This window comes from Uranotaenia lowii, chromosome 2 (genome assembly GCF_029784155.1).
Source record: "Uranotaenia lowii strain MFRU-FL chromosome 2, ASM2978415v1, whole genome shotgun sequence".
NCBI lineage: Eukaryota > Metazoa > Arthropoda > Insecta > Diptera > Culicidae > Uranotaenia > Uranotaenia lowii.
The window spans coordinates 124,061,243-124,084,134 of record NC_073692.1 but is presented as its reverse complement, the minus strand read 5'-3'; the positions used below and the strand labels follow the sequence as shown (position 1 = coordinate 124,084,134).

Below are 22,892 nucleotides of genomic sequence, written 5' to 3'. Positions count from 1 at the left end.
TCAGGGTGGATAACGTTGTTTTTCGTAATTTTTAACCTCTGACCATAGTGTATCACATAAAATCTCGAGACAAGATATAAACGCCATATTTTCAATGGCAACTTTATAAATAAATATAAAATGATAAATCATGGAGGAACACTAGATAGAGCAATGCCTCGACATTTGAAAAAGTTATGCGCTGCAGGCTTAAATTAATGCTAGGCCTAGTACAAGGTCTCATGCCAAATTTGTGCCAGATCGGATCACGGGAAAGGATCGCTTATTGAGCCTAAAGTTTTTATGGGATTTTGAGACCTCGGGAGGAACACGAAAATCCAGTTTTTCATGAATAAAAACAGGTTTTCTTGAAACGGGTTTTCTTGAAGCCTGAACTATGACAAATATTTCATCTGAAGACTGAATTTCGATTCAAGTTAAGACACAAAAGTTATTAAGCTAAAAAAAATAGTTATCTTTTTTTAAGGGCGATATTCATCACTTTTTATGAGAGACACTGTTTCGAACATTTTCACGCAGCATTAACAGGGATGAATATCACCCTGAAAAAATTTACCCCATTTTTGAAGTCTGATAACTTTTTTATCATAAGTCGAATCGAAATATTTTATTCGGATGAATGAATGGTCATAGTTAAGGCTTTAAGAAAAACCCTTTTTAAAAAGAAATCGGCCGAAGAGGATCCAAAGTTATTTATAAAAAACAGGAATTTCATATTCCTCCCGAACATAATGTCTCGAAATCCCATACAAACTTTAGGCTCGTTGAGCGACCCGTTCTCGTGATCCGATCTAGCCTGAATTTGGCATGAGACCTTGTACTTAGCCAAGGGTCAATTTAAGTCTGCAGTGCATAACATTTCACAAGCTTGAAATTTCTCCTGCAAATCTAAGGAACACCCATTAAATTAGCCTGATTTTTGCCAGAAAAACAAAACAATTAAAATTGGTAGGGAAGGTAGATAAATTTTTTACATACTGTAGACTCGGATTATTGTTTTGGTTATAAAATTAATACTACTGAACCGATTTTCATAAACTATACCATTTTTAGGCTTGCGTCAGCCTATAAGCCAAATCACCTCAGAGCCTATAAAAATGGTTCCGAGCTTTTGAGTATTAGTTTTAATTGCACTACACTCCTCGACTCAGCGAAGTTAACTTTTTATTTATAGAAAAGCGTTTAACCAACAAAGCTATGTTTTGTTTGAAATTGTTAAACATTTCAACACTGTAGCCCCTGAAATTAATTGATAACTCCGTTCCCTATTAAAGACCTTCAACCCTTCAGCCACACGAACACCTGCTGCCATGTTCAGACATCAAATTGATTATCAGAATGTGCTCTCTCGAAACCACTTACCGGGCACCGGAATTGCAGACAGTAAATTTTTAAATGTTAACCGAACAATTAACCCATCGGGATAAGGTTTCATTATTTATCAATTTCGAAATCTCACTCGTCCGGATCGAGAGGAGCAGGGTTCGCTGGAATTTCCGCAATCCCTCGGGCAACTTCCCACGCAAATGTGCCAAGGTGCCAGCAGAGGTCAGGGCGTGTAATGTGAAAACAAGCATAACGATGCTGTTGTGGTTACACTCACAGCAAACCGCGAAGCATTCCGGAATCCATTGAGGTGCGCTGCGTGCGTGGGTGGGTGGATGCATTCTCATTGGTGGCATGTTATAGACTTTTCACATACAAATGTGCGAATTGTCTGATTACTGAAACCGCATCGAGCTTGATGTGACAAGAGGCCGAAGTATCTGCGGTCAACCGATGTGCATTATGTTCCGGAAGGCATTTCCGCAATGTTTAGACACCATTGACTAGCAACAGTCACCCGGAATGAACTTTTTTAGCCGGTGAAATGCCTTCTGTCTATGACACTTTTGTTTCCAAATCTCATTTTAAATCACTACAGATTGTAGTCATTAATATTTATCATTCCAAACTGAATCATTAAAGTAGATATATTTTTCGTGATTAACTGAATTTTCGAAACAAAATGTATTCAGCAGAAGCCTTCTTCGAATTGAGAAATTGATCAGAGAACTTCTATTTTAAGCTAGACTAGAACAGAACCAATACTGAAATGATTCGAAACCTCCAGGCAATCTTGCAAGCATGCGAATGTCTGGCTGGACAACAACACACCATTAATTAATCCCGATAATTAGGCATCATTCAGTGTACTGTGCAGTTGTTCCGAAACGCAGATGAAATTCAATATTTTGAAAAGCATTTCGTCGAATTCGGCATCCCCGAGGCAGAGTGGATGGATGCGACTTCAAATCGATACGAAATAAAATTTTATAAAATACATGAAAACAATGCAAATATGTTAAATATTTTGGCAAATCCATGTTTCAACTGTGTATAGACTGTTCCTATTATTATAAAAACACTATAAAATAACCATGATTCCAAAAATATTGTAGTTTTCAACCAAATTTTGGCTACGTACTGTTTTTCACTTCCAAGTTAAATGAACTTTGTCATTTTTTGCGAAGCAACATGAAAATGGCTGGCCTTACTCCCGAGCAGTGAAAACGGATTGTGCACAAATGGGCCACTATTAGTGGTCTTTCAATCATAAAAGTATCTAATGAAGAAGGTGTGAGTTTCGGAGCAGTTCTAACCGCGTTGAGAAATGATGGAAATTGCTAAAGAATCGATATAATGCATCAAAATCTTAGTTAATGTGAATAATTCCGTAGAAATAATTTTTAAATTGTTTTGATCAGTGAAAGCCATTTACACTGAAAAATTGGGTAAGAAGGTTATCGTGTGGTAAGCCATATGGGAACGCAGTTTAATATCTCGTCCATTCATAACCACACCTACAATGAATTGTAAAATTTACGTGCGTTCCCCTAGTACAGCCTTGGCAACTTTTTCAATCTAAAGAGCTTAAAATTACAAATTTTTGAAAATTTCAAACTTTGGATGAGCGGCATTTTTTTTCGATAAAACTAAGAACATACACACATTCTGGACACAGTGTCTATATTATTGAATAAAGTGTTTGGAATAAAAATAAATAAAGAAAAAATAAAAATTTTTCTCAGATATCTGAAAAATCTCTTTTTAAGCTGATCGCTTTTTTGCATTTCGAATAAAGGTGCATTTATGAATTAAATTTTCGACTTGATTTGATTGAAAGTCTTTTTACATGCGCTTGGTAAAACAACTGTTCGAGGTAGTTTGAATGAAATCTCAAGCTCAAAAGTATAATTTGTATGATGCATAAGTGAAATATCAACATATTGATAATAGAACATGAATTTCTTGAAGACAGTACATAATGAATATAATTCAACTTTATTTGTTATATAGCCAAGTTGAAATAAAAACAAAAATTGCAATATAAACTTTTTTATGACTATTAAACAATTTTGTATTCTTATTATTATAGAAAGTCTCACAAAAACGTTTGGAATTTTTTATGTTGAAAGTTTTGAGCATGTAAAACACAAAATTTATAGTAAATTTTTATGTTGGGAGTAATAAAAAATCATCTCATTAGATTTAAATGAATATTTGAATATTCAAAAGACAATTTCAAAACAGATAATGTTTATGTATTCTACATGTTTTATCTTCCAAAATTTTACCTTTGGCAAAATAAGTTTTTTTTTGCTCAAGAAACCAAAGAACTCAATCTGTTTTATAAAAGATTCTTCAATTTTGTGTATCCACTTGATCAAAGAATAGATATAATAAAATTAATTATTCAAAAATGATCCAATAAAAAAATTCAGTACCTTTGACAACCTAGCTTAAAATATTAATTTGCAAAAGTATTGTTTGATGCTTCAATGAATGAAGGTATAAAAAAAGTAGAAAGTCAATTAAAAAAATCTAAAAGTTTTTTTTAAAGCTTTAAAAATAGGAGTATTTTTTACAAACTAGTGTACATTTGAAATTCTTGATTCAAATTTATTTGGTAACAAATCAACGGATCACATGTTGATCCCAATGAATAATAGTACAGTGAGCATTCTTTATAAGCAACCTTTACACAAGCAACATTCTATTGAAGCAACCTCTGCATTAGCAACTTTTTTTATTCTAAAATTTCTGTACAAGCAACCATGGTTTTATTATTCAATTTGATATTCATTATTCCGTAAAAATGGTTAAGAAATGCAGAGTATCAATTTCTTTGAAAACAAAACTATTAATTTTAAATGAACTCCAAGATGGCAAGACACCGACAGAGATCTGCAGAAGCTACAACATCCATAAGTCGACTTTAACGGGGATAAAAAATAATAAAGAAAACTTGGAAGAATTCGCCTCAAAAACGTATGTTTATAACAAAAAAAATCACGTGAATGAAGCCATTAAAAAATCTTGATCTTGATGATAAACTATACGCATGGTTTTTACTACGGAGAGAAGCAAACGAATTGGTTTCAAACGAGATGCTCAAATTTGAAGCACTAGATTTAAAAAGGTAACTCAATGGACACGAATAATTTTCAGCCAGTGATGGCTGGCTTGATAAATTCAAAAAACGCCACGGCATAAGAATTTTGACGGTTTCCGGTGAAAAACTTTCCTGCAATGCTGAGAGTGCTGCTACATTTACAAGCGATTTCAAAATGATTATTGCCGAAAATGGGTTTTTACCGGAACAGATCTACAATTGTAACGAAACCGGTCTGGTTTACAAAGGTTTGCACAAGAAAACAAACGCTACCGTTTTCGAAAAAACTGCTGTAGGACGGAAATCCATGAAGGAAAGGGTCACCATTATGCCTTGTGTAAATGCAACTGGGACGCATAAACTTGATTTGATGATCGGACCCTCGGTGTTTTAAAAATGTAAATTTACCACTGTATTACAAATCATCCAAAAATGCTTTGCAAACTTCTGCGCTTTTTAAGGAGTGTTACAACGATTTATTTATCATTTCTCGTCACTTAGAAGCTAAAGGCTTACCAGTAAAAGCAATTTTATTGGTCGATAATGCCACCTGTCATGGGACAGCAAACACTTTTTCCCATGACGAAAACTCTAGGGTTATTTCTTTTCCACCCAACAATACACCATTGTTGCAACCACTTGACCAAAATGTCATAAAATCCCTTAAGCAACGGTATCGAAAGCACCTTCTGTCAACACTCTTGGCGTTTTGTGTAAACGGCAATAACGACATGGTCTCAGCTCTTAAAAATATTAATTTAAAAGACGTGGCATTTTTGATAGTTGAAGCCTGGAATGATTTCCCACGATCCGTTGTCATGAGTTCATTTAAACATCTGTTGTCATCGATCGACGCAATAGAATTTAATATTCACTGAGGTTTTTTTAACGCGGGGGTTTCGTACCGCGATAGTACCGCGTACAATGATAGTTTATTTTTAAGATAAAAAACAAAAAAGATACATATATAGAATAGTAGAATAGAGTGAGGCTTATTTGACAGTGTGGAATTCAGATCGTCTCATGTCTCATGTCTCAGGTCTCATGTCTCAGGTCTCATGTCTCATGTCTCATGTCTCAGGTCTCATGTCTCATGTCTCATGTCTCATGTCTCAGGTCTCATGTCTCATGTCTCAGGTCTCATGTCTCATGTCTCATGTCTCAGATCTCAGGTCTCAGGTCTCATGTCTCACGTCTCATGTCTCAGGTCTCATGTCTCATGTCTCATGTCTCATGTCTCATGTCTCATGTCTCATGTCTCATGTCTCAGGTCTCATGTCTCAGGTCTCATGTCCCATGTCTCAGGTCTCATGTTTCATGTCTCATGTCTCAAGTCTCAGGTCTCAGGTCTCATGTCTCATGTCTGATGTCATGCCAAATGACGAGAGCATCGCGAACGAAGAGGGTCATATGGAAGAAGAGAGCAGAATCAGCATCGATAATGTGATAGATTCCTTCAACACCGCGGTAGAATGGGCAGAGGAAAATAACCTTACAAGCAATGAGATCTTGTTTTTGCGAAGAATTCGAGAAAAAGCAGTTCTTATAAGACTTAATTGATATTATTTTAACTATGTAATAAAATATAAAACTGCATATTTATCTATAAATCACAAAACGGATTTTTCTTAAAATTTATACTCCTTTTTTCTATATAAGCAACTTTTTCTACATAAGAAACTTTTTTGAAAAAATTGGTTCAGATTAGTTGCTTATATAGAATGCTCACTGTATCTATATTAAAGCATTATATCTTACACTTTGAATATTTCCGTATTTTCTAAACTTTAAGACCAGTTTGTTTTAATATAATCATGACAACTTTGTGTGATCTCTTTTTTTTGTAGTTGCATAAAAAATGATCTCTGAATATGTTATTTTATAAATCCAATTAAAAACACAAATTCCTCTATTGAAAGTTTTAGTTTAAGTGTTCCTAAACGATTTCTTAAAAGTTGAATAAAAAATAAACATCATTTTTTAACCCTTAGATACAATTGGAATGCTGCTGATGTGATTCGATGTAAAATCAAATTTTAAGCAAATTTCTTTTACTTTCCTCGTGTATGTTTTTAAATAATGCCTAGATTAAGCTCAAACTTGTCCTAATTTTTTCAAGTCGTATAAATAATTGCCCGAAATTGCCCCGCCGTGTGGATACGTGTGGTTAAAAATATGGTTTGGATCAGGTTCAAAAGACATCGTTCTTTTTAACAACTATTTTAAAGATTTCCTGCTCGATTTTCATCTCCCTCTAACTTGATTTAAAAATTTAAAATTGCTTGGCACATGTTTCGACATATTTTGTCCCAGATATCGCTTAGAGCGATCTGATTTCTTTACAGTTATTGATGATATTTTGAAAAAATCAGCGCGCTGAAATGAAATTGAACTCTTGAAATCTGTGAAAGACGAGAGACCAATGCTTAAAGAATAAAGGCTGCTCAAAACCATTAGGCATTTAAATGACAGCAATCTAAGGAAAGTGAATTAATCGCTTTGTTTTTTCCCTAAAACTCGACAGAATATTCTTCCAAATTTTCGTTTCACCGAATAGTTGAAAGGGTCAGTATTCGGTGTTCAGCCGGTGACTGATTACAACTTTTCGGCACATCCTAAACAATTTCTATTCAATTTTTTAATGTTCTATTCAATAAAATAAGTAAATTGGAAATGTTTTCAACATAGATTATTGTGGCATGGTAATGAATGCATAACACGTTCGTTGTCTAGCGTCAGCCACTTAAAAATATTTCAAACTTTGAAAACTCAAATCATCGACTGATGGTATTGTTTCGGCTTCGAATTCCAGCAAAATAACCGTCAAGGATCAAATTAATAATTTTAGATAATTTTTAATGATTTTCTGACACACATATTACATATTTTGTAATGTTGGTAACTAATGTGTTAAAGATAAAAAAACTTAAAAGGGTCGATAAAACAACGGTTTTAAAAAAAAACTTTTTTCGACAAATTATGAAAATTTAAAAAAAAATTTTTTTTAATCGGATTTTTTACATCAATTTAACTCCATTTTAACTTTCGAATTGAAATTGAGATCTGCTTATTTGCAAAAAGAGAATATCTAAAAAGATGGATTGAACCCTGGCTTAAGATGAACGCGTGTTTTTGAATAGAAATATTAAATTTTGTATTTCGAATTTTAATGTAGTGTGTTTCATAACAATTAGTTACATTTTACAAACGTGTGAATTGTGTTTGCATACAGAAATGATAAAGTTTTGGGTTATTATGTCACTGAAAGCAGGAAATGTCATATTTTCATTCGTAAATGTCATTGTTTTGGTGCGGTGACTACCCGACATAAGTTTTTGTTGGATATCAAAAACAATTAAAGATTGCGTGAATAATGCTTCCAAACAGCTTCACATGCTTAGCTCTACTGTCACCAAATGCTACAAATTTATCGCTAAGTATTTATCGCTTATACCGACATCTGGTGAGTAATTTTTTTTTCAACGGCTCCTTGTACACAGCAAAAATTATTTCCTGCAAAATTAAGCAAATGTCCTGTAACAAAAAGGAGCAGGACATTTACCGTAATTTTACAGGTCGAAAAAAAAAATAACGTGACACTTAATTTTCAGTGTACAATTTTTTCACAGGACATTTACTGTAATAATAAATGAATCTTCGTTAACTTTCAAGGAAAACAATTGAAAATTACAGGTTTTGTTAATTACAGGTTGATTTATTTTAAAGGTTGCAGTTTCAGTGACACGTAATAGTCAAAAATTTGTTCATGGTTGCCAAAATCACAGAAAAATCTGTAATTGCACAGAATTTTTAGCAAATTTTTATCACAGAATCTGTGTCACAAAACACCGAATTTCGAAATATTCACAGATTTCACAGTATTTTTTAATTTAGAATGGATTTGAAAAAAAAATTGTTTTAATATAAACATAAGATTTTTCACTTTGCATTACAAAAACATGATGAGATTGGTGATGCTTAGAATTTTTTCCAGCTAAAATATTAGAAAAAAAAATTATCACGAAGTTTCAATGAAATGAATGAAACAAATCGTCACATAAAACCAGCACCAAATATTTGGGTAAAATTACAGAAAGTCAGATTTTTTTTCCTCAAAAACACAGAATTATTTCGGCCAACTTGCTGGTGGATGATGTTTCAATTCATTTTAAATTCTGAAAAGTTTTTTTTTGTTTCGATTATAGTCGTTTTAACATCATCATGTCATTCGCGACTTATATCAACGATGAAGTTGGCGGACAAGTCATTGAAAAACTTATCCGGTACAACTGTGATCTTCAATTTGAATAATTTGAAATATGCTTTGTTATAAATGATTAATAAAGAAAAAAAGCGAATAGGATTTGAATAATATATTGGCTAAGTACATAACAATCTTCTATCAGGTGAACGATAAAATCTGTTTAGAAAAAGGGGCGATTTTTTATTCTTATTCCCTGGAATTCTTATCTTCGTTTGTTTGAGTAACGTGACTTATTAAAGTACATTAGGTTGAAAGCGCTTACTCTACTGTAGTCAAATGAAAAATAAATTTATTTATTCGGTGTAAACAAAGCAAAGAATTCAAGTTTTCTAAAATACCTTTTTCGATGACAATTGCATGTGAGTTTTATAAAGAGAAAATGCTGTCTCGTTAAACAAGACTTATCACCATAATAATTTTTGATCATTTTTTTTTTGGGATTTTAAGCGTCTACGGCTTATTCATTTTCAATTTTCGATCAAGATTTAAAATTATCGGAAAAAATTAAAATACTAGACATAATAAAAACATTTGAATAATTTCATTGCAAGAAACCCTTCAAGTTTAAACTTGTAAAAAGCTATTTCTTTTTTAAATATAATTTGGTCAGATTGATTAAAAACCAAGAGCATTTGAAAAGAAACTAAGTATTAACGATGAAATGGATCTCATCACGAATGACATTAATGTTCAAATCAACATGTGAATTTTTTTTATAGAAAATAGAACCGATTTGCCTCGACAAGGAAATATGAATCTCCAAAGTATTAAACAAACTCAAAACTTATTTAGAAAATAATTAAAAGAAAAACTTACAGGAATCAATAGGGGAGAGTGAAGATACTTGATCCCTGGGGATACTTGATTCCTTCGCTATATCTCGAAACAAGAATGTCTTACAAATATTAAATGTTCTAGAAAAATGTTCCAAATAAATAAAAAAAAAACAATGACGTTATCTTAACCAATTTTATGTATGTTATGTGTATAATGTATGTTATGTGTATAAATGATCCCTAGAAACCAAAATTATATATTGTGTTGAATCGTGGGCCACTAAATCCAAATTGACCAAATTACATGCAAAGTTTATGAGTTGAACCAAAACTGTGATTTCATTATTCATTTCGTTATTTTAAAGCGATTTCAGATGATGAAATAAAATAGAGAGCTGTGTATGATAGGATAGATTCAAAAACCTGGCTCGCAAACGTTTTGGCAAAATTACTAATATAGGATGCACAAGATATTTTTCATAACTTTTCATTTGGCATAAGAAAACTTTACAGATAGGGAATACGTGTTTTAAGTTCTGAATGTGTATAAAAACGTAAAAATAAAGGTGGCTCAAGATGTGTGGCCCATGATTCCCCACAAGCTATGATTTGCAAATTGGTTGCGTTTGTGTGACTTATTGATGTTTCATCAAAAATTCATTTGCCACGTGAAAGATCGTGACAAAACTAAGATCATAAGCGTATGAGCATATTTTTGTTATGAACTTTAGGTTCCCCATCGATGCAATTAGCGGGTGTAATTTTATTTATGAATGTAAATTTTTATAACTTTTTTTAGCTTGATAAATAAAAGAAGCATATGATGCGTTTTTAAGTCAACAACATATAGAAATATATGCTTACGCAAAGCGACGACGATGACAGTTGGTTCGAAATTTTTATCTTAACACACATCTGAAATATGAATAATGGCCCACGATACCCCAGTCTCCCCTACATTACTTTTTGCAAGCTTTGTATGGAAAATTCAAATTCTTAAATTTATACACTTCCCATAACTTTTTTTTGGTTGTTTTTGGTCCCAGAAATATCAATCGAATTTGTGGAAGCGATCCATGCAGTCCTGAATTAGTGCAACGAGTTTTAATTTTGTATGGAAATTTGTATGGGTAAACAAATTTTTTCATTCAAATGTCTCCAGTAGTGTACTGAAAGTTTTAAAAAATATAACATTGGATGAAAAACATTCCTTGACTTTTGCAGTATAATTTATGCGAGCAAAGCGCAAACAGAATTTGTACCCCGGAAAAGATATTCGATGGTATACAAAATAATTTTTTTCTAAATTTATTTTTTAATTTTAGCGATTTTGACTGCTTATTTGAAAGCTGTGTTACCGCAGAATGAGAATAAAAAATATTCAAAAAACTGCTTTGCATAGCCAGGAAATAAAATTATTTATATAACCTTTGCAAAAACATTTTATGAAATTATTAAAAGCTCTAGCAAACAAAGTCTGCAACTTTTAAATAATTATTAATGAACTCCGGTTTTTTTAAAGGTTATAACTTTGTTCATGAAATGCTTAGCTGCATGTCATGTTAGCAAAAACTGAAGCTTAAGAAAAGTCAATACAAAAAGTCAAAGACCAACTTCATTTAATGCTTACTTGAATTTTCTGGTTGATTTAATGTTCAAAAAGTTTATCTTCCATACACATTTCCATACAAAAAACAAATCAGGAATCAAGCAAACCATCTCATATTTAACACTACTGATTGGTGACCCAAAAGGCATCGAAAATACATAAGGGAGCAGAAAGTCATTTTTTGCAGCGGTCTTATATACACATTCCCTGACTTTTTCTAACAGATATAAAAATGTCCCGCTTTTTTCTCTCAAAATGTCCCGCTTTTTTTCAAAACCATCTGGCAAGCCTACCTTAGTGCCCTTCTGCAGGTATCAGGTATCAGAAAAGGAGTAGGCTTAATAGCGGCACGTTATCCAAACAAACGGGAAAATTTTGCCTAACCTTTTTTTCACAGATTTCATAATAAACCTGAGAAACCATAAAAAGGACTAGAAAACAAATATAATATATAGGGCATAAAGCCGATCCACCTAGGGATTTTGAAGCATTGAAGCTCATAGTCACATTGTGTGGATGATGACAGAACGTTATTTTAGTTTAAATTCTTAGAATTAGATACACTTATTAAAGGATAGGCTGGAGTACATAAATGTTTTCTAGAAAAAGGAAAAACAGGTATATATGAGCTGAAATGAACAAACATAATTGATTAATTACTACAAAATTCAGGAGATTTGAGTTTACAATGATCAGAAAATATTCTAACCAGGATGCTACAATGAGGGTAAATAAACGATTTTATAATGGCAAAATTAGCATTTAGTCTATCTACATATGAATTTCTAAGCAATAAAGCTTTTTTCTCTTAATATTGGAAATAAGGACTTCTTTTTAACTTACTTTCTTAAATTCTGACATTAAAGAAATGTAGTCGGCAAAAGAGGACATTTACACTCTAAGTGGAAGGTACAATAGTACCTTTGAATCATAGCTTAACAATACAGGAGATTCAGAACACAAAGTCTTCTTATTACATATCTATATTTAACTGACCAGTTGGTGCTCTGGTCAGACAACTATTTACAATGAGTTTCTGTGACGTTCAATTTGAAACAAGTGATATTTACACTGCACGAAGCTGTGGATTCCAAAATCAGGAAACATCAGAGTACGATATTAGAGGAGCTGTGACTCTTCTTAACACTATAACCATTCTAAAGCTAAGGGAACATGTGTCAATACAAGAGAAGAAACATATTTTAGGTGAAACAGATATGAGGGGTGATCATTTAGGCTAATGGCGAACGTCTTTGGCTTATAAGCCAGAGGTCCAGGGATCGAATCCCGCCACCCTTAATCCTAGGTTACGGAAATTTTGTAAGTCCACGGACGTTAAAATGAACACAAATACCACGAAACGTAATAATGTAACGAAAATCGTAAACTCTACTGAGTATAAAAGAATGCAAAATATCTCTACGGAGTATATATGATTGTAAACTCTACGGAGTATAAAAAGATACGCGGGTCATATAGTCTCAGTAACTGGACCATAATAGGAGCTACCCAGCAAACATTACATCGCATTAGAAATGTCAGCTCATTTCGTTAAAAATGTTAATGCGAATCTTAATTCCTACCTAACCAAGTAAATGATCGTATAAATGGTTAGTTAAAGTTCACCGACTCGTATATGACAAAAGTCCGCCATGTTGGCAAATTTGTCTCCCGCGTGCGGGATTCAAATGAGGATACAACCTTGTTGTTCTCTTTGCGATAAGCAGTGCAACCAGATTTCTAAAAATCAGAGGATCCATTTGGATAAACTGGCCAATGAGAGAAGCAGCAAATATTGTCGCTGGCAACGGTTTGCATGCATTGAGAGCAAAACTTGCGCTCTCTCGCATACTGTCAGGATGTACGGTAAAAGGTGTTGTATATCGTCCAATTTTTACAACTCTTATCGCTTAAGCCAGAAGAAAAAATATGTATGTATATTGCCTCCACTTTAGTACGTAAATGCTGTTTTTTCGAGTTATATAAGATGATTTTATAATGTATATGAAACGTATAGCAAAGTTTGTTGAGAAATATATCTACAAAAATGTTTGCTGGGTAGTCGATAAGGCAGTTCCGAGTCGTGCTAAAAAAGGATCGGCGATAAAATAGAAGAAGAAGAAGAAGAAGAAGAAGAAGAAGAAGAAGAAGAAGAAGAAGAAGAAGAAGAAGAAGAAGAAGAAGAAGAAGAAGAAGAAGAAGAAGAAGAAGAAGAAGAAGAAGAAGAAGAAGAAGAAACAGATATGACTGCCAACATGCGATACAAGTTTTCATCAAAAACTTGATTCAACAGGGAATTTTAAGGCTTTTTGGCAACCTGAACAAAAAAAAATTGTTTTGAACATGTTTTCCATGGAAACTATATTTTTACGGCTTGGATGATTGAATAACCATGACGAAACTTTGAAAATTAAATATCTTCATATGAAAATTCATTTACCTCCACAAAATTCTATTGCCAATCCAAAGATAGAAGGGACTGGACACTTGTGCAATATAAGGAAAATATATATTTTTTTTTTCGCTTGTTGTTATTTAGATCATATTCTTCTTTGATTTCAAATCGGTTATTATTAACAGATAGCCAAAAATAATGGGACTTTAAGCGATGCGTACATAAAAGAGATTCACATTTGAACACGTGTGAAGAGATTTTATTAAACGGAGTTACTAGGAGAGCAAAAACATTAATTTAATTAAAAAATCATATTCCAAATTTTTAAAACGGGAAAATATGGAAGAATACTGCTTGTACAAATGCATGTACTACATTATTATTTTATGTACTTAGTATTCCGTCTCACGACATAACTTGACGAAAATAATTCCTAAAATTCACTCGGTCCATGGCAACCGTTCTCCAATTCCTCGGGCACCCCTCGTTCGCCAGATCACGCTCCACTTGGTATAACCACCTTGCTCGTTGCGCCCCCGCTCGTCTTGTTCATACCGGATTCGTAGCGAACACCTGTGGTACTACATATTATGCGCTATTGGCATACCCTTCTCGAGAGAAAACACGTCCAAAAGTTCAAAAATACCACCATGAATTCAAAACTGATTCAGATTCAAAACATTTTCTTCCAATGTTTTGAACTGGAAAAACTTCTTAACTCTGCATGCTATAATTAACCTTGACCTAATTTCTCCCCCTCCCAGATACAACCTCATTGATTTCTAAAAGACAGAAATATGAGAAAAACGTATCTGGTAAGTACTGAATAAGTCGCCTTGTACGACATGTACCAGTATCCCAGTGGCAGTATTCTTTATGCTGCTGCTACACAGCAAGCTTTATGTGTCCTTCTTACGTAACTTTCCCCTAGTATTATTTCTTTACTATTCATTCAGTTTAATAAAATGCTTTGTTTTGTTTGTCAACATAGAATATTTTGATAAAAATCGATTACATTATAATTGCATAAACCTAAAGTTTTTCAAGCTATCTCCCCATCAACTAACCCCACCCGGGGAAAAGAGAGCCAATAAATTCCACTCTGATGATTGACTAATGGGGATACCGCACTTCACTTTTGCCATATTTCCCTGTGCAAAGTATTCTGTTGGCCTCTTCGTCGATGTCGTTGATGATGTTCTCTGGCCGATTTCCCTCCGGTACCTGCTGAACCGTTTCGACGACAGCCAGACAGGTGATGAAAGGATCGATGCTCTTTTACCATACCAATTCACGCTTGGTTGTCATCGTAGTAGAGTCCTAGGAACCAAATTGTTGTTATTATTGGTCATGTTTTGAATGTACCGAAAAGCATCCACACATGGGGAACCTCTATATTGCTGGAGCAGTGAACCAACTGCATCAAATATGAACGGTGTCTATGGTAATTCATGGGATGATGACTATGATAACGATGAATATGCCGTTGATAGGGGAACATGCCCTATCATGCGCCACCTAAACGAATCGCTGATTTTCTACATATTCCACGTACAAATTGTGTTAAAAATGGGTGTAATCGTTGAAAAAAAAGTGTTTTCTACAAATGCCTATGATTTTTTATTACTCAAATTGCTATAGGGGAAAAGTTCATATAACGCCCCATGTGGCTAATACGCGCCACCCTTGTTTTGAAGAATCTGAAGCATTTTAAGCTTGCAAAATATTACCAATTTGTTCTAAATGCTGTGTCTGGTCATGACAAGTATGAATTTTTCCTTAAAATGCTCCTATGTCGTGATAATTTCACAATTTAGGTTTTTCTTCATTTCGATCTAAATTTTAAAACACTTTCAATAAGGTGTCACCAAACAGAAAAAAAAGAATAAGACAATATTTTGTGACACGTCGATAGAGGAGAATCTAAACTACGATTTAATGCTAAAAAAATATACCGAACTCGCTATGGTATGCTTTTTATGGGTATGTTTTATCACGGCCCATGCGCTCGTTATAACGCGCCAATCGTAGTAGGCTGAAAATAGCATTAATTTTTCGAAAAGGCCAATTTTCATTGAAAATGAACAAAAAGTCAAAAACCTTATTTTAAGCGTTAATTCAGCCCAAAAAATCTACTTTTATTTTTTTTTTTTTTAATTTTGATTAGTCCATTTTGATTTTATTTTCATTCAAAGTGTCTGTAAGTATTGGTGTGTTTTCGGTCTTCGGCTGCTTTCGGGTGTGTTCGGCTGCTAGGCGCGTATTGAATACACGGCGGCGCGTATTTGCAACACAGTTTTGTTCTGTGGCTTTGAATAAGGTTTTTAAAAATCAAGTTTTTGAAGCAACGATAGCAATTTGAGTAATAAAAAATCATAGGCATTTGTAGAAAACAATTTTCTTCAACGATTGCACCCATTTTTAACACAATTTGTACGTGGAATACATAGAAAATCAGCGATTCGCTTAGGTGGCGCATAATAGGGCATGTTCCCCTAGTTGCTTCAAAAACTTGATTTTTCAAAACCATATTCAAAGCCACAGAACAAAACTGTGTTGCAAATACGCGCCGCTGTGTATTCAATACGCGCCCAGCAGCCGAACATACCCGAAAGCAGCCGAAGACCGAAAACACACCAATACTTACAGACACTTTGACTGAAAAAAAAAATCAAAATGGACTAATGAAAATTTACGAAAAAATGAAAAGTGGATTTTTTGGGCTGAATTAACGCTCAAAATATGGTTTTAGACTTTTTGTTCATTTTCAATGAAAATTGGCCTTTTTGAAAAATTTAATACTATTTTCAGCCTACTACGATTGGCGCGTTATAACGAGCGCATGGGCCGTAATAGAACATACCCATAAAAAGCATACCTTAGCGAGTTCAGTATGATTTTTTAGCATAAAATCATAGTTTAAATTCTCCTCTATCGATGTGTCAGAAAATATTGCCTTATTCGTTTTTCTCTGCTTGGTGACACCTTACTGAAAGTGTTTTAAAATTTAGATCGAAATGAAGAAAAACCTAAATTGTGAAATTATCCCGACACAGGGGCATTTTAAGGAAAAATTCATACTTGCCATGACCAATCACAGCATTTAAAACAAATTGGTAATATTTTGCAGGCTTAAAATGTTTCAGATTCTTCAAAACAAGGGTGGCGCGTATTAGCCACATGGGGCGTTATATGAACTTTTCCCCTAGAACATGCTGGCTGGATGATAGCGTCACATTATTGGAAAATATTTGGTTGTTGACAATAAAATACAGTGGAGGAAAACTGTCAAACAAAAGCTGTGGCTTATTAGTTCAATCTTAAAGGATATATTAGAAGAGGGATAAATTGTACGTTTACATAAGTTCAAAAAGGAATGGTATTTTCATCTGTTTTTTTTTATGACAATTAGAGAAGTTTTGAAAAACGTCTTTTAATGCTGCTTTGTCCCTTGCAATGGGAAGAAACCTTTCCTCTTAAAGACATCACACTCAAACACTGGAAAAGATATAAAATAAAATCAATTGATGATTACCAACATATTTAACATCCATTTTTAACAGGAACGCATAAAATAATCGATCACAATAGATTTCTTGGTCATTCTTCCACGTTTCCGAAAGCAAAACAATAAGTTTTTTTTCAATCTAGTATTCATAAACCGAAAAAAAAAATCCATTCTTTCGACCAGCAGCTTAATTTTCATCAGTTTTCCGTGGCATTCATAAAAATAATAATAATGCTTTAAACCATTCTCATCGATTTTACGGATCCACACAAGAGAGTTGAATGTATAATGGAATAAACCACTACACTGGCGACCAGAGCGACGCTTTTTCACCTTAGCGACAGGACCTTCGTTTATGCTCAGCAGGGACACATATCAGCAATACATCGACACGTTCCGCAGCATCGAACCCATCAATTATGTGGCGCCAATTATAATAATTTTCCGGGTGGTTAATTTATTAATTAGCCACCCTCGCCAAAGCCCACCGGATCGATCTACATACAGACATACATATCTACATCCGAATGCACCGATTTTAAGGGCTCTCTGCTGCTCAGAGTGGTGATTGAATTGAATGATGATAATTTTCGTTCAATGGGAGCTTAATCAATCAATTGCCGGTTAAAAAGTGCCACAAAGGGGTGAATGAACAAAAAAAAAAAGGAAACCATCCACATCACATAATTCGAGCCCTCTTGACGAGTGCATTGTTTTCCGGAATATCAAAGCTTTGATCATCTGATAATAGTTTTCAAGTTCTTTTTGTTTGATTTGTTTTTTTTTTTTATTTTCAACCTATTTCAGAGGTTCCAAAACACGTGCCGTTCATTCACGGGATTCGGCAGCGTTACCGGCTGGGAGATATCGTTCGAGGGAATTGCACCTCGGCTCATGCCAAACCCCCGGCTAATTTGACGTGGTTCATCAACGAAGTTCCGGTAAGTTTCTAGGAATTCTTTTTGGATTGAAACAGGTTGTTATTATTTTCACACAATATCTAATTTTTTCTCTTCGAAAATCCCTTTTCCATACGTTTGAAAATCCAATTATTTTGTTTTTTTTGTGTTTAGTTTTGAACAAGTTCTCTCCTATCGAATTCCAAAACAGGAAAAAATATGTTATGCTGTATTGGGTTTTATTTGTTAATTGTTCCAGGATGCGTAACCGCCTCTTAAAAATCCTTAGAAAAAAAACCAAAATTGTTTATAATTGCACCTATGCAATTATTTTACCTTCTCAACTGTCGAACTAGAATAACCAGTTGTCTTCACAAGAGGGCATCACGCACTAAAAAAAAATGCACATTGCACTTATTTGTCTCCTTCCGAGTATGAGGGAACAAATTATTTTCACCCGCTGGTGTTTTTTCGGATCGGAATGGATTCGCGCAAAAACAGTTGGTGGTTGGAATAATACTTGCAAGGTTGATTTTTTTTTACTTCCTATGAAACTAATGAACAGGACTTTATTATCGCATAAAAATATTTTTTAACAGTAGATCCAACCTTCACTTACATAGGTTTTTTTTATGTTAAAGAGCTTTGAGCTCACCGTTGATTCTTATTGGCTTTTTTGGTTGAAACTTTTCGTATTAATAACAAAAAAAAAATTACGTTTCGGCCTACACAGCAAAAAAATAAATCCCAAACAACACCGGAATTGAAAGCCTGTAACATTACCTAACGTCGAAGGCAATTTATTAATGAAAATTTACATATTAAAAAAAAGTTGAATCCGTAACAGCACTGAATTCTAATGACACAAATATTACTTGAATCAGAACGCGATTATTTGATGGAAATTTACATCACATACAACAATTTTCAACTTAATGGCTTCTAAAATCTTAATGCTTACAAGATAATCATACCTATTGTGCATCAAAAGCTTTAAGGTTGATGGGACACCAAGCTGACGTAGTCAGAAAAGCTATTGGTTTTACCAGTTATTTTTCAATTTACAAAAACATGCGATTTTCACCCTACTAAGAAAAAGGGGTAAGTTGCAACAAACTTTGTAATAAATGGAAAATCAAATGAAAACGTTTGAAAATTTTAAGTTTTTTTTATACATTTGTGATGTCATAACGCATAATGCACCAATTGCAGTAACTTTTGGTTTTGTTCGAATTTAATTTTACATTTTTTCTGTCAAAAATGTTTTTAAGAAAAAAGTGTTAATCTGCTGCATACATTCAGGGGTAAAAAATACTAAAAAATATTCAATTATCTTAAATCATGTAAATTAATCTTAGGATGGATGAAATTTTAATGTTAACAAACGCATAATGCAAAACAATCATATCCCAGCATATGGGAACGCGATTTATGAGATTTTTTTCTGATTTACATTTTGTTACATTTTGCCCCAGTCATCTAACTCAATTATAAAAATATTTATTTGAATAAACTTGGTGATTGTAAAACAAATATTAATACACCAACAGTGTGTTGGTATTGGATAATGATAGCAATATAACGTTTGTAGGTGATATCATTAAGCCAATCCGTCATACGAGGTAAAGTTTTTTACGACATCCAAAAATGGAAAAATTTGATCATCTCTTTCTCGATTTTTTAAATTTTTTATGAGTAACAAGAACTTTTAAGAACTCTTTCACGATGTTAAAAACTATGCTATCATCAATTTGTTATCACTCAATGATAACGTCATTACAGTATATTGAAATAAAAATTAAATGAGTGTTGTGGTATACAAAGGTTGCATCTAACTCTGCTTTAGCATGATGCCCCGTTTGACGGTATGATGTAATAAAAAGAAGAATCACATAGGATGGAATTTTCAGAGCGAATTATATATTACACATCTTTAATATTTTACATGTCTTCAAATTTTACACGTCTTTTGAAGTTTACAGACGTGTAGTATTCAATTCGCAATGAAAATTCCATCATATGTGATGCTTCTTTTACGTTACATCATTATGTGATGTAATTTTACAAATGTTTTGGTCACACAAAATTCTTATCAACATTGAATTACAAACTTTTTTAAAACTATTCGACATGGAATGTTACAAGGACATTGAATTCAAATTTTATCAATATTACAACACACTGAACGTGATCATGTCATGTGAAATTATAAACTTTCAAGAACAGAACCAGACAAATGTAAACAAACTATTAAGTCAAGTCCTGCGCCAAAGTATTTTGTTTAAGCATGTTCCCCGCAAGCGAGTAAGTTCATCAGTTTTGATGGCTCTCGGAGATCTTCGAGGAGCAGAAATGCGGTTTTGAAAGTAGTTCCACGTTACTCCATCAATTAACAATAAAAGAAACAAAATAAATTCCTATTGGTCAGATTTTCTTTCAAAATTCAGTGATTTTATAACTAACATAATTTTTATTTTACACGTTGCAAAATTTTGCATAACTTTATATTCTACACGTTGCAAAATTTTTCTGGCGTGTTGTTCCAGCTAGCACTGTAAATTACGGCATATTTGATGCTTCTATTTATTTACATCACATGTGATGTGATTTTACAGATTTTTTTTCTTAGTTTGTATACAATGATATGCAATAAAAAAAAACCTTTGTCACTAAATAAATAAAAATACTTTGATCAAAGAAAGATTTTATAAAGATAAAGAGATGAGAAAATTCCATAATTGAATCAAATTAACACAAAATAAAACAAACCAAATTCCAATTGGAGAGTTTTTCTTCCTATATTCAGTTATTATAAATTTAATCATTTTAATTTTACACGTTACAAAATTTAACTGGCTTATTATTTACAACTAGCACTGAAATTTCTGTGACATATGATGTTTTTTTTAACTTATGTACATTATTTGTGATATGATTTAACAGATTTTTTTGTAGTGTGTACTTCATCTTCAATATAAACTATATTAGAATTCAAAAACTTAAAATTTATACTTTAATCTTCACAATAATCAGTGTTCGGCATCGCTGACTGAATGATAAGCGCTGCTAATTAAATCAGTAACGCATGCAAAGTTATCGATCGCTAATCAAAACCGCTAAATGAGCTGAAAAAGTTATCGCTTCAAGCTTAAAGCGCTATTCGCTAATCGCTAACTGATTACCAAGTTATGTATAATTTTTGAATTTTATGTTAACTCAGGATTTACGGTACACATTTTACTAGCCATTTATAAACATTATGGCAACTAAATCCAAACAGCCGGTTTAGACCCTAACTTGACCAAAGCAACAGCACCGCACATTAAACCATTCTCAACTCGACTTTTTAAGGACTTGTTGAGGTATTGGTCCAAAACTTATGAGATTTGAACTCAAATTGAGGCAGTTCTAAAGCATTTTACAGTTAATGGAACAAGATTGTGGTTGCCAGTTTTTTTCTCAGATTTCATCTTGGTCCAATTTTTGTATGTATAAGATTTTTATCAGTGTCACTCATTAATGCCACAAATTCGTGTCGAAATTCAAGTCAGTGATATAATAAACGTGTACATGAACAACATTTTCAAACTTCACACTAGAAAACAAAGAACAGTTTCCATTCGAACTTGAAAAAAGGCTAAATGAATTGTTAACAGCATTTGACAATTCATAATACGACAAAACGAATACTTCTATCAGTAATCTTCCGTGAATTCAAACAAATATATGAGAGATAACGCTCTTCAATTAGCGGAACTAAAAATAGCGGAACTTTTTAATTCGCTAGCTTGATCAAAATGTAGCGGCAAAATTAAACCGCTAACAAAAAGTTATCGGACTAATTAGCGATTATCGGTTTAGCGCTTTTGTGCCGAACACTGACAATAATATATGGAAGCGTTGTCGAATTTGGGTGATGGTTTTGCATTAGTGCAAGTGGGATGCAGCTCACCCAAGTTTTGACAGCTCTTACGGAGTTTTCATAAGTAGAGAAAGAATGACTTTCCGATTCCATCACTCATACTCCATTACAATGTCAATGCACTTTTGCACTTATGATTTGCACCGTCGCGTGCTTCCTGAACGGCTGTCTAACTTGATTTGAGTTGATTTGAGTCAAATTTGAACCACTTTTACCGGTTTATTAACACCGCTGCAAGCTTTGTAAGGACAATTCAAACCTTACTTGTAACACACATACATATCCGATGGAATAAAAACATGTGTTCAAAACAATTTATATGGACTGTCAGCGTATTCCGAAACTGATTAGGGTAAATGTACCCAATCTTGGCCCCTAAGGCATGGTTGACTAGATTTCTCATGATTGCAGTCTTCTCGTAATGTGTACCTTCAAAAGTCCTTCGACAAATATGATTGCTTACTAGCCTGAAATGCAGTTAAAATATGTCCTTGCTTGAAAGCGGTTGATAATTTGAGATTAACCTGGTCAAACTATTGATTGAAATGCTCCTTATTGTAGCCCCCGCGCCGAATTTTGGCCCTTTATAAGCTCCTTAAATTGACCGTCTCTAGGAAAAACTTGCCTCACTAATACAACAACAGCCCCCACGAATTCATTGAAAATATCCCGGAAAGAAGCACATCAATGTTCTGTATTGTTTTCAAAAAGTCGGAAGTACGAAATGTCAATCAATTTTAATAATTGATATTTGCATGTAGAGTTATAATCTTACGTAAAAAAGCTTTACTTGTTTATTTCAGTTTTTGTGTGTTTATAATTTCTGTTATTAGTTCCAAACTGTTGCATTTGTTAACATAAATATGTTCATTAATCAAGCAAACAAATCGATTGCTAAATCTTTAACATGCAATCATGATAGATCTGTTTCCATTGAAGTTAACAGGTTAACATAAGATAGTAAATGTTCATTTTTTTTATTCCACTCTCATAAAAGGAGGACCTACATTTTAAAAACCATTATGATCGAGGCAAGAAGCAAGCTAAAGCTAAAACTTAAGTCAGCGAACGATTCTTTGAATCA

The 22,892-nt window shown here is 33.3% G+C and overlaps 1 protein-coding gene across 1 annotated transcript in view; it reads left to right on the top strand.

Annotated features, from left to right (window-relative positions):
* Positions 1–22,892, top strand: part of LOC129745328 (uncharacterized) — an 88,520-nt gene that overhangs the window by 40,592 nt on the left and 25,036 nt on the right. The window contains exon 3 of the mRNA XM_055738329.1: positions 17,795–17,928. Coding sequence (XP_055594304.1) covers positions 17,795–17,928 — 134 coding nt within the window. The remainder of the gene's footprint in view (positions 1–17,794; positions 17,929–22,892) is intronic.